The 13,144-nt window shown below is 36.3% G+C and overlaps 1 protein-coding gene across 3 annotated transcripts in view; it reads left to right on the top strand.

The window, feature by feature from the left end:
• The window catches only part of RDX (radixin), a 652,052-nt gene that overhangs the window by 43,503 nt on the left and 595,405 nt on the right, over positions 1 to 13,144 (top strand). For all 3 annotated transcript variants that reach the window (XM_082343520.1, XM_082343518.1, XM_082343519.1), the window contains one exon: positions 4,769 to 4,899. In XM_082343520.1, coding sequence (XP_082199646.1) covers positions 4,769 to 4,899 — 131 coding nt within the window. The remainder of the gene's footprint in view (positions 1 to 4,768; positions 4,900 to 13,144) is intronic.

Consider the following 13,144-nt stretch of genomic DNA (forward strand, 5'->3'; position numbering starts at 1 on the left):
AATCTTTGACAAATATTTCTGAGAAAATGGCTTTACGTGACTCCATAGATGTGCTTTTCTTTTATCGTGCTTGCTTTTTACTGACAGACTGTGGTATGGATGTAGTAGTTTGAAATTTTCAAGTTTGTTTTGCTTGTGATTTGTGTGTCTTAATTTTTCAGGGTAAGAATGTGCTGAGTATTTGCTTTGAAACAGTGTCAGTGACATTGTAGAACTGAAGTGAACAGTCAGTATGCAGAGCTGAATGACAATAGCACTCCCTACCAATGACACTGATATTTTTAACCATGGTTCACTTAGACTTTTGATCAAAAGGTGTTAAATATATTAAATTGAGATTTTTGAAATGTAAAAATACTGAATAAAATCCTTGTCGACCCTGGAACCACATTACTGGGTCTAGCAACATAATTCCTAAATCTGATTCTATATTAATTTAGACTTTATGCTTTATTTGAAAAAATTTAGAGACCAAATTAAAGTTAACCTCTATTGAGGAAATCTTTGGAGAATAACACAATAATCTAAGAACAGAGTAGGTCCTAAAGAAAAAAAAATTGATGACCCCTAACCATATATATAAAAACATATGTCATGTTGGCAATAACATGATTTGAATCCAGCAATTAAATTGGTCCTCTGCCAGATATAATTTTGCTACCTATATTTTTAGTGTTTGTATTAGATTTATTTTTTTCTTAAATGTTCTCTGTATTTCAGATATTTTAGTAATTCACATTGCTCCCCTCAATTTGTCTGCCTTCGAGAAGTTTACTGCTTCACAAAACATTTTTTATACAGGCATGAAACTTTCTGGTAATTCCTGACCCCACCATTAAAGATGCTAAGTTGGAATGTTACTTTGGGCTCTGTCATTTTTCACTGCTCTCATGTAGCTTAGAATCACACTGTAGTTCTAGTCTTACCTACTTTTTAACATAGTTCTGTATTGGGCTTTACTTTCTCTCTTTTCTTATCCAGCATAGCCTTTCCCTCTCTCTCTCAAAGACAAAACTTTTTCTTTCTCTCATTCTCTCTCTCCCCCTCACCCTCACCCTCTCTTTCTTCCTTCCTTCCCTTCCCATCCCTCTAAAGTCTCCTATCTGAGTTAAATGAGAAATTACATTTCATACTCATCAAGCCGTAATATGTCCTGACCAGTCTGCTTGTCTATGATGTTGATGTATTATTTACATTCTTAACGTAAATATATTTCTCTATTTTTCTTTTGTTTCTCACACATAGAGAGGAGTAGTATAATTAATAAACACCATTTGGTGATGGTGGTATATTTTAGTTAGTCTAAGGCCTAGATGAAAGTGGAAGATTTTAAGTTTCTTTCTTTCTTTTTTTTTTTAAACAGTAACAACCCCATGGTTCCTTTCTTGGATTCCATGAAAGGTTCCAGCATTTCATTAGCAAGCATTTATTGACTGCTTTGTACACAGTAGGAATTCGATAATTGTTTAATTCATTTGAATGCCTAGAGGATGTTTTTTATTAGTCCAGCCACATAGGGATTGGCAGTCTTTCAGAAATGGCATTCCAAGTCTTCATTTATTCCCTGCTTTACAGGTCAGAGAGAAATGACAGCTGTGTATGTGGAAACAATTTTGGTCAAGCCCAATGACAAAGTAGCCAGCAGACATACTTGGGGGAATGCTCAGAGATATGCTGCCTGTGCTGCTGGAATCTCTTGGGCAAGAACAGTAGCTGGGAAGGGGCAGCAAGAGACCTCTTTCCCTACAGTACGTTGGCATATGTGGCCATATTCTCTCCCCATAACTCTGATAGCTTTTTTTCTTATAGTGAAAATGATCTTATTTTCCATGGGTTATTGGTCCCTGTAGTCTGTGTTCTTAAGTTATTTGCATCCAAATTGAATTGAGTTTACAGTTTAGAGCCAGATACCTACATGTCAGTTGTAGGTTAGCTATGGGATATTCTGTGTCATGGCTGGCTGCCTGTATCACTAGGACTCAGCTGGTGTCATGCAAAGAATACAGGCTTTGGAATTAAATAAATCTGGGTTTGAATTCTCTTCTGACACTTATTGAAAAGTAACTTCTGACCCACTGTTCTCTTGCCTTTACTATGAAAATAATAGTCCTACTTTTAGGAGTTTTTGTGAGAAATACTAGTGTCAGTATAGAAACATTTAGCAAAGTACCTGATGTTTTTAATAAGTAGTAGCAGTAAATAATTCTTAATATTATTAATACATAGTGTGAATAGAAGTTAGTTTGAGAAGTTAGTCTGAATATGTTAGTTTTAATCTTCACTTTAAGAAAAATGTAATTGAGGCCATCTGATATTCTTTAAAAAGTAGTATATTCTAAAATTTTTTTTGTATATTAGTACAGAGAATTGATAGTTTATTAATATGTTATTTATTTCTTAAAATAGAACAGCTTGGTCAAATGAGTGTTTCCAAATCCAAACTCTAAGTAAAAATATTTGCATCTGTGGTTTAGAGTAATCACAAGAGGCTTGCTTCGTGGGGAAAGTGGGACTTCCTTTTGAGAGTTAGAGACAGGGGTAAGATACTTTGAGAAGAGGAAGCCAGCCTAAGCAAATGTGTGAAAATAAGGCTACGCACGGCACGCCTAGCGGCCTGTGAACGGACCAGTCTGGCCCTCCTACAGTGTTGGGGGGGAAGCTCCTTCGGTTCCGTAAGGGAGACGAGACAGGCCTGCGGAAACTAGCTATCACTAAGAAATGTGGAGAGCCAAAGGCATTTGTATTAATCGAATGGGATGTTAGTTGGTGATGGCTGTAGTCAGGCAAGAATTCTTATTAAGATTTGAGACACAAGCCTCATAAGAGCGCCGCAGAGTAAACTTTGCAAAATGCTTTAAATATTATAGTCAAGTTAAATATCGGCTATACATTTATTCCATTTTTCAGTACAAAGACTAAATTTTCCCCCCAACTTGCTTGTTACCTTCTGTCTTATTTCCTGCTTCCATATCTCCTTTACCTCCATCCTTGAGGATGAACAAATGAAACATCAATAGGGAAAAGCTAAATAACACCAGTGCCTATCTCCAGAAGGGGCCATCTGTGTGCCAGAGCTGGACCTGAAAGGTTCTGAGTTCATGGAATATTATTACAGCCTTTGGTCTTGAGATCTGTTTTGTGGTGTAAGTCCTCCTACAGTGTCTCAGGGCCTCAGGGAGGGAGGGAGGACTGACTGTCTTGGAGAACTGTGGCAACACTGGATTTGATTGAGCAGAGGCTGGGGAATGTTGGGGGTAGGCTATTCAACATCTTAGAGTAGCAGACAGCCTGGCACGGAAAAAAAGTAGCTCTTGGCTATACTACCAATTCCTTGAAAAGTACTGTGCTCTTGCTTTCACAATCAAGCCTGCCTTTTCAGCTTTCTAAAGAGGACAGAAAGGTCAGCAGCCTCTGCGGAGGCCACCAGGCCCTTGCTTTGCTCAAGGAAGTTGGGAAACTCAAACATTTCCTTAAACCTCAAGCACCCCTGTCTTCCAGAGGGGTGGGGGCTCCCAAATTCTTACGTCTCTTTGCCTGTGTGTACTCTTACAGGTTGAATAGGATAGGAAGAAAGAGGTGAATGTGCTGCAGAGTGAGTCCAAGTCTTGGCGGCAGAGGGGTGCTTAGTTATTGACTGCTGGCTGTTGAGAAAGTACCTTGTAGGGAATTCTAGAACAGAGGTGGAGCTCCCCTCTCATGAATGAACTCCAAGCCCTAGATTATTAAGTGCTGTGAGGATTCATTAAAACCAGCTGGGGACTTATGGTCACCCTTACACTTAAGGGTCTATCTCTTGCCGACTTGCCACAACTGTACCTGTTTATCCCAAAGCTGGATTGATTCTCTTTTCATGTTGGAGGCATATAGGTACTAGGAGCTGTAGGAATTTTTAAGTTTAGGTTTACTGAGTAAGGAATTGATAATAAAACTTTGCTGGTAAGCTTATCAGAGACTGCAGGTTGAGAAACTACATGGTTTGGGCCTGAAATTCAGAATTGACATCAAATGGCAGCAGTGTCTTTTAGAAATATTTAGGTATATTCAGGTAAGTGTCAGATGAAATCGTAATCGATTTTTTTTTAACGAGAGAAAATTATTCCCATTAAAGTAGACAGTATTATCTGATAATTAACATAGGGTCTCTTATTCATCACTATACTTCTGGCCCTCAACATAGAGTCCGACCCACAGTAGGCCCTTGGTAGATGTTTGATGAATGAATTTGGCTATATTTAGATACATACTGTCATTCTAAGGGATTTGTCAAAGAGATTAAACTGGTTTGTCATCTTGTATCTAAGCATAAGTTGGTACTACCTTAGAAATTAAACTTCTATTAATTAATTGTTAATGGTTGAAAATTGTTGCCCTCCCAGGTTATTTTGCTGTTTAAAGTGAAACAGCCTTGTTTACTCCCTTCAACCCTTTGTTACTTCCCCCAGTGGAGGGCTTCTGCTAATCTAAAGAAGGCATGTCCTTGGGTATAGCAGCTGTGCAGTTAACTCGTTTTGTGCTGACATAATTTACTGTCAAGAGTTCATTTTAAACAGTCATTGACTAAACTTTTTGCAGCCTCACAATTGTGTATGTTAACAGTGTAGTCCTATATTCTTAACTATATGAGTTTTGAACAAATCTGAGTATAATGAGAACTCTTAAAATATTTATGCTGTAGTTTCTTCTTAGTTGATCCATAGCTAGTACTTAGGCTTCATATGAATATTTGCATATATTAATTTGTGACAGCACAATTGTAATTTCTTTCAAGGGCGCAATTAGAAAATGAAAAGAAGAAAAGAGAAATAGCAGAAAAGGAAAAGGAAAGAATAGAACGTGAAAAGGAAGAGCTAATGGAACGTCTGAGGCAAATTGAAGAACAGACAATGAAAGCCCAGAAAGGTAAAAGTTTCTTTTTGACACTGGATTAAAAATTGTTGCTCTGTCATCAGCTAATAGTATTTCTTACTACTGTTAAATCTTATTTGTCTTATCTAGAATAATTACATTTAATTGCCAATTTAATACTTGGTGGAATTACATCATAAACACGATTAAGGCACATTCAACTATACAAGGCTCATATATTCTTTGTCTTTCATTTACTTAAGCACTCAAATATTTTTATGTGTACCCTTATTATGTATTACGAATGACTGTATGTATTAATTTATTCCTATCACTATTCAGGGTTCCATAAACAAAAACACGTTTTCAATACTTTCTAGTATTTAAACAAAAGCATTTTATGGATATGTAAGAACTTCAAGGCATCTAGATAATTAAAGGCATTTTAAGCTATTCTGACTATTTAAACTCTTCTGGAACTGTCTCTAAATTTAATTTCAGTATATTAAAAAAATGCACAACACATAGTAGAAGTGTTTTGTTTGTTTTTGGTAACATGTTTGGAAGAGCCTATGTCCTAGGCAGTAGGTAACCAAAATGCTACACTGTATATATAGAAAGGATACATTGGATTTAGAGAGTGTGGTTTATATAAAGTAACTCTAGAATATACTAATTTCAAACAAGAAATAGTGGGGAGAACAAAAGAAAAAAGGTATTGAGCAAAATAAGATGTTATGCTCCTTCCTAAGCAGTAGGATCTTGGGGATAACATGAAAATCTACATTATTTATAAAATTAAATTAATACCTGCTTTCCTGACAACTGGTAGGACCAGCCATTCACTTCTGTTGGAAATAGCTAATGGTCTTATTTAAGGTTTATTTTCATTCCTTACATCAGCCTACCATGGTGGGGAGATGCTGTTGAGCAGTGGGTAGAATAACTTGCAGATGGGTAGCTAGAGGAGGAAGTCACAAAGACTGTTAGAAATCCACAAACTGATCATTCCAATTGCAAGATGATTGGAAATAATATTTCTAAGAGAAGAAATAGAAAAAAAAAAAAACTGGATTTTATTCTGACTCATTAGAAGCCTCATTTCTCAGAGCTAGAAAAGACCTAGAAACTATTTAGTTTAAAGCCCAGAGGTAGTAAAGAGACTTATTTGCAGACCATAACACAAGGGTAGAACTTGTTTCCTGAATTCCAACTTGATGCTGTTTCTACCACTCTAGGTGCTTTTTCATCAGTTAAAGCAGACATTTGTGATGCGCCTACTTTGTGCTGTGTTTTAGAAAGGCAGATACATAGCATGCATGGGAGTGAAGGCTGTGTGGTTGACAGAAGCGAGATGTATACATTAAAAATATTAATAAGGTGAGGTAACATGTACTAAGCACCATGTGAAGAGTATAAGCAATACTCTTAAAGGAAGAATGCTGTAAAAAAAATATCTGGAATATACTAATGTGTGTTTTTTAAAAAAGGAAAGTTTAGGGCTTCCCTGGTGGCACAGCGGTTAAGAATCCGCCTGCCAATGCAGGGGACACGGGTTCGAGCCCTGGTCCGGGAAGATCCCACATGCCACGGAGCGACTAAGCCCGTGCACCACAACTACTGAGCCTGTGCTCTAGAGCCCGTGAGCCACAACTACTGAGCCCGCATGCCGCAGCTACTGAAGCCCGCGCACCTAGAGCCCGTGCTCTGCAACAAGAGAAGCCACCGCAATGAGAAGCCCGCGCACTGCAGCGAAGAGTAGCCCCCCGCTCAGTGCAGCTAGAGAAAGCCCGTGTGTAGCAACGGAGACCCAATGTGGCCAAAAATAAATAAATAAAATAAATTTAAAAAAGAGAGGAAAGTTTAAAGAAATGTATGATACTGCTCTGATTTTAAAGAGAAGATTGAAGGATAGCACTTTTTCATTTACATAATACATTTTCTTAGAGAATAGCTATTTACTAAATCTTTCAGTCTTATTTATTTAGGATGTATAATAAAAATATTAATGATTTACATACAGAAAAGTACTCAAGTAAAGAAGCACCAAAGAATATAAGGAAGATAAAACATAAGAAAGAATATAGAGCATGCCTGTCAAGACAGTTTTAAATCAGTCATCCTAAGGCAAAGGACATCCAGTTTGTTTTTTTGTTTGTTTTGTTTTGTTTTGTTTTTCTAATAATAAAGCTTTTCCAGGCTGTCCTAAACTCTGCATGGTTGTCTTGTAATTTATGCTAAATTCTCATTCAAATGCAGTAACTCTGGTCATATCTAAATCATGATATTTAGTAGATAAACCTATAAGTTTTTGTTTGAAAAGAAACTTCCATACTTCATTATTGTCATTTTCTTGAAAAAAAATTTTATTGAAGTCATTATTTGAAATGTCATAAATATTAAATAGAACCATTCTGACATTTTGCATTGCCATAATTCATCATTGTTAAATTATTTAGCTTCCTTTATCATTCTTTTAACCATCTTTAAGATATATTGGTGACTATATTTGAGATACAGTACAGCCAAACTTGCATTTAGTCACTATTCCAACAAATATCAAAGTGAATTTCCACCTTCACAAAGACAAACCATAGGAAGGAGTTGGGGGTATAGTGATTTCATTCATTCTGGGTACTTGTTAAGCACCTAGTACTTAATAAGTACACCCAGTACTGTTCTAGGCATTGTTCTAGGTACTGGGGATATAGTATTGAACAGATAAGGTTCCTACTCTCATGTAGTACAGTTTATTGAGGAAAGACAGAGTAATAAAATTAACAGATAGTAAAAATCATTTTATGTAGTTCTAAGTGCTGTGAAGGAGATAAACAGGATAATGTGATAAAAGTAGTAATGGTAAGTAGGAGGGGGTTTAGGTATGCATTGTTTACAAATAGGAGCCAAGCTTTAATTCTGTCATTAACTTATGACCATAAGCAAGTCATTCTAGATTTCCTTATGTTCCTAATTTCTAAAATGGAGGTAAATAATGCCTAATTTAGCTTTTTTGAGATTTTTTGATATATAAAGTTAAAGTTTTTTGTTGTTGAAATTTTTTCATAGGTATAATAATGTGCATACCTCTTAGGTGTAAGGCTCAATGAATTTTTACAAAGTGTATTTATTTTTGTAACTACCCAGAAGAGGATAGAGAACATTACCTGCCCTCAGGGAACCTCACCTTGTGTCCCTTTGCAGTCATTTTTTCACCCCAGATGTGATACATCATTCTGATTTATATCATCATGAAGTTTAGTCTTACCTTTTTTTCTGATAGCTCTGTTGAGATATAGTTTACATACCACACAGCCATTTGAAGTGTACAATTTAACAGCTTTTAGTATATTTGCAGAGTTGTGCAGCCGCCATCACAATTTTAGAACAATTTCGTCACCCCAGAAAGAAGTCCCATACCTGTTAGCAGTCGCTCCCATTTATTCCCAGTTCTCCCTCCCTCAGCCTTAGGCAGCTACTAATTTACTTTTTATCTCTATAGACTTGCCTTCTGAACATTTCATGTGAATGCAGTCATGCAAAATGTGGTCTGTTGTGACTTGCGCTGAGCATAATGTTTTCAGGGTCCATCACGTTTTAGCATGTATCGAGGACTTTATGCGTACAATGCTACATTTTACTTTTTCATCAGTTGTTTCCACTGTTTGGCTGTTGTGAATATGCTGCTATGAACATTTGTGTACAAGTTATTGTGTATCTGTATGTTTTCATTTCTTTTGGGTATAACCCTGGGAGTGGAATTTCTGGGTCATATGTTTAACTTTTTGAGGACACGTGCATCTGATTTCTAAAACAATTATATGTCATTTAACATTCCTACCAGCAAGACATGTTTTCTCCACATCCTCACCAACACTTGTTAATATTTATCTTTTGGATTGTAGTCATGATAATGGGTGCGAAGTGGTATCTCATTGTGGTTTTGATTTGCATTTTCCTAATGGCTAATGATGTTGAGTATCTTTCCATGTCCTTATTGGCCATTTATATATCTTCTTTGGAAAAATGTATTTTCAAATTTTCTGCCCATTTTTCAATCATGTTTTTTTTGTTGTTGAGGTATAAGAGTTTTTTTTAATATTTGTGTGTAAATCCCTTATATATCAGATATATGATATGCAAATATTTTCCCCTGTTCCATGGGTAATCTTTTCACTTTGTTGATGGTGTTAAATTTGGTTTTAAATTTGGATGAAGTCCAATTTATTTATTTATTTATTTTGGCTTTTATTGCTTGTGCTTTCGGTGTAATGCCTTAGAATCATCTTGCCTATGTTTGAAATACATAGAAATGAATTCATGAGTACTTCCTTTTGGCTTCTTTTTGCTCAGACTTATGCAGGTAGCTGTAGTTTGTTTTTTCACATTGTTGTGTAATGTTCTATTGCATGTATTTACCACAGTTTATGCATTCTACTGGTGATGGACATTTGTGATATTTCCAGTTTGGGGTTATTATAAAATAAGGCTGCTATGAGCATTCTTGAACATAGCACTTGGTGTACATACCTACTAGTTTGTGGGATGTACACATCTAGGAGTGGAATTGTGGGATCACAGCTGTATAGAGCTATAGTAGATACTGCCACCAGTTTCCCAAAGTGGTTGTGTCAAATTTCATTCCTACCACTGCTCTACATCTTCATCATTACATTCACCACTCATTATTATCAGGGTTTCTTTTTTGTTTTGTTTGTTTAGCCATTCTGGTGAATACAGTGAGTACAGTGCATTTTCTTGATGACTGATGATTTTGAGCACATTAGCAAATGCTTATAGCTGTCTGTGAAGTGCCTTTTCACTTGTTTTGCCCATTCAAAAGAAAAAATTGGATTTTCTTCTTCTTATTATTGATCTGTAGGAGTTCTTTACATGTATTGTAAAAATATCTCTCCGTGGTTTACCTTTTTACTCTCTTAATGGTGTCATTTAATGAAAAGACAGTCTTAACTTTAAGCTCCATTTATCACTCTTTTTCCTTACGGTTGTGAATGTATTATTGTTTACTACCTCCTAGAAACTTTGTTTTACCTTTCACATTTAGGTCCACAGTCCATATGTAAGTGATTTTTATAAGAGTCAAGGTTTGTTTTTTCCCGTACGTATTTCTAACTGACCCAGACCCATTTATTGCAAAGACTTTGTACCATACATAGCATCACCTTTGTCACAAATCCAGAAGTCTGTATGTGTGGATCTGTTTCTAGACTCTGTTCTGTTCCACTTATCTATTTGTCTATCCTATTGCCAGTGCCACAGTGTTCAGTTACTAGTTGTACGTAAAAAGATTTTTAACTGACGTGTCATAAATAAGTCATAGGTATATAATAAAATGGTAGGAAGCATGTTTCAAAGACAAGGCAACTCTTGGGCTCCCATGTTAACTTAACTTTATCTTTTATCTTTAATCTTTTATGGTATTAGTTGTTAATTGTTACACATTATATACTTTCATAAATTATAATCCTGAAATTGAGAAAAGGAAAATAATTACTTGAAAAAGTTAATACAGAGAGCCATTTAGTTTATAACAGGACAAACTAAGTCTCCAGAAGAGTTTAATATCTGCCAAGACTGGACTTCTCCATTTAAGTCAACGGACTGAGTATTCTGCATATTTCACAGAATAAACCCTCTCCTCCCATGGTATTGCTAGGTGATGCACCTCCGGGATCATTCCTGGGTTGGTAGTTTTCTCTTTGTTTGCTGTATTAACTATACTTTTCCTTTCCTCCCATCTCCCGTAGTTTCCTGTTCTACTTATTCACAATCCTTTTCTTAATAGAGAGCTCCTGGAGAGGAAGTTCTGGAGATGGAAAATCCAGGAGAGGAAGATCAGCTGTTGAAATGTCTTTGCTGCAAACCTCTATGGGTTGAGGATGTGATAACAGTTTCTCAATGTGATGACAAGCTCTGTAACTCTGATTTATCTTCTAAGCTGGCATTTATAATACAGCTTTTCTTTTGCGTTTCCCACCGCTGCCCAAGTCTGGTCTTTTCAGATTTTCTTCCTTTAATCTTTCATTCTCAGCCACAGGAGGAGCTTCACATCCTCTTCACATTTGCAGTATTGCTGTTTATTTGGTGGTTATAAATGTTTTATCTTTTTTGAGGTGGGGAGGGGGCTTTTTTTTTTTTTTTCCTTCAATGCATGATTCTAGTGCAGTGGCTTACTGTTTTGCTAAAATAAAATTAGTAGTGTATTTGGGTCCCTGTCAAAGAGCTCCTGAATTTTTAGCTGGTGTTTCTTTATAGAGGGCCTGTGGATTGTGAACCTAAATGTTAAAGGTAGAATGAAGTTTCTAGAAGGTAGTAAAGGAGAGAATGTGTTCATAACCATCAGGAAAAGATTGATAAACTAAACTTTTATAATTATAAAGAGGACTCTGGCCCTTGGCATCTTTGCAGAGGGTTTGTAGGACCCCTGAAAATCTGTTTCTACGTTATTGTCAGTGTTCCTCTGGCCTTTGATTCTTTCCTCATGCTTTGCTTTTTTTCCACCTCTCCTAGATGAGCAGTGTCAATCATAGTTATTTTAATGACCTTGCTTGCAAACTCCAGTATCTGGATAATCTATGGGCCTATTCTATAGTCTGTTTTCCCTTTTTGGGGTGGGGGGAGGGGGTCAGGGGCTCATTTGGTCCTATCTGGTATACCTGGTAATTTTGATTGAATGCCCAACATTGTATATAAAAAGTTATAGAGACTTTGGATGGTGTTATTTTCCTTTAGAGAGGATTTAATTTGCTTTTGACGGGCAAAATATGTGCAGATCACCTTGATAGAGTTGAGCTGGGTTTCAGGCTTTGTTAACATTGGTCTCTTTCTGGTTTTCCCTCATTGCTAGTCTGTAGCCCTTTGGGGGTGTCATCTGAAAGACAGCATATTTACTGGGGCCCGTCTGTCTTAGAGGGCCTTGAACTCCAACCTTTGACTCCCAAGCTGCAACAGAGTGTTAATCTCTCTGGTCACCTCTTTACCCTCTTACAGCTGCTTTTTGCTTGTTTCTGTATGTGTACATTTTAGGAGTTGGCAAATATCTTGAGGGGAAATACACATAGATTTTGAGACTTTTCTGTTTACTCCTTTTCAGGATCTTGTCCTTTCAAGCCTTGGATGCTTTGGCAGCCCCAAAGTCTAAATCTCTGTCTTCTTAGCCTGATAGAATACTACAGGCTCTGCCTCTATTCCACTCTACTGGGAATATTATATACCTATTTTTTGGCATATAAAATAAGCAAATACATGATATACACACAAAGATATGTTTTTCTTTCCACTTCTTTCTTTCTTTTTTTTTTTTTTTGTTGGCAGTAATCTCAGATTTTATTCAAAAGCAAGACCACCCACCCCAATTACTCTGGTTATCCCTTCATAATGAACATATCCTACTTTTACAAAATTTTTCCTTGTGTCTACTTCAGTGAATTTAAAAATTAATTTATTGTCTCAATTCTCTTCTAATTGTTTGGCTGTGGAAAATTGGCATATTAGATTGCACTGCCTGGACCAGCAACCAGAAGATCCCCTATAAACGTGTTAGAAAAGTGAATTCTCTGGCTCCGTCCCACATCCATTGAATCAGAACCCGTAGCGGTGGTACCCAACAATCTAATTTAACAAGTCATCCAGGAGATTCTGGTAGAAACCATTTGAGAAACACTGACATATGAGAAACATGTGCTATTTACTTAATGGACAGGCAGACATGGAAGTGAGGGAATATATCAAATAAGAAAATAAGCAGTGGCCCAAGTGCTTTGACTCTAAATGGATATAGAACAAGAATAGCCATGAATGAGACTCATAAACTGGTTCTATTCAGATACATATGAACTGCCCCTCTCCTCTGCTTGATTTCCATGGGCTTACGTTAGTGTAAAACCCCAAGTACATTTGTCTTGGGCAGATCTGTAAATTCTTCAGCATATGGACACTGTAGAGAAAGAAGTAGGATTGACCATTTCCTCCTAATCACCTCCCAGGCTGCATTACCCAATACGCAGTCTGTCTACGCACATGTTTCTGTCATCTGCCAAGCAGGGGCAGAAAAAAAAAAAGTAATATATAAATATATTTATATAAATAAGTACATTTATATAAATATAGATTTTTATATAAATAAATATGTATAATATATATTTTTAAAATCTTCATTTTGGGTAATTTTTTTAAAAGTACCAAAATGGTCATTATTAGAAAAAGCAAAACATTTTTGGCCTTCCTTGTATCTTTTTTTTTTTTTTTTGAAAGAAGTCAACCTACCATTGCTTAAAACAGC

Source organism: Balaenoptera borealis (genome assembly GCF_965194805.1).
Source record: "Balaenoptera borealis genome assembly, chromosome: 11".
Classification (NCBI taxonomy): Eukaryota; Metazoa; Chordata; class Mammalia; order Artiodactyla; family Balaenopteridae; genus Balaenoptera; species Balaenoptera borealis.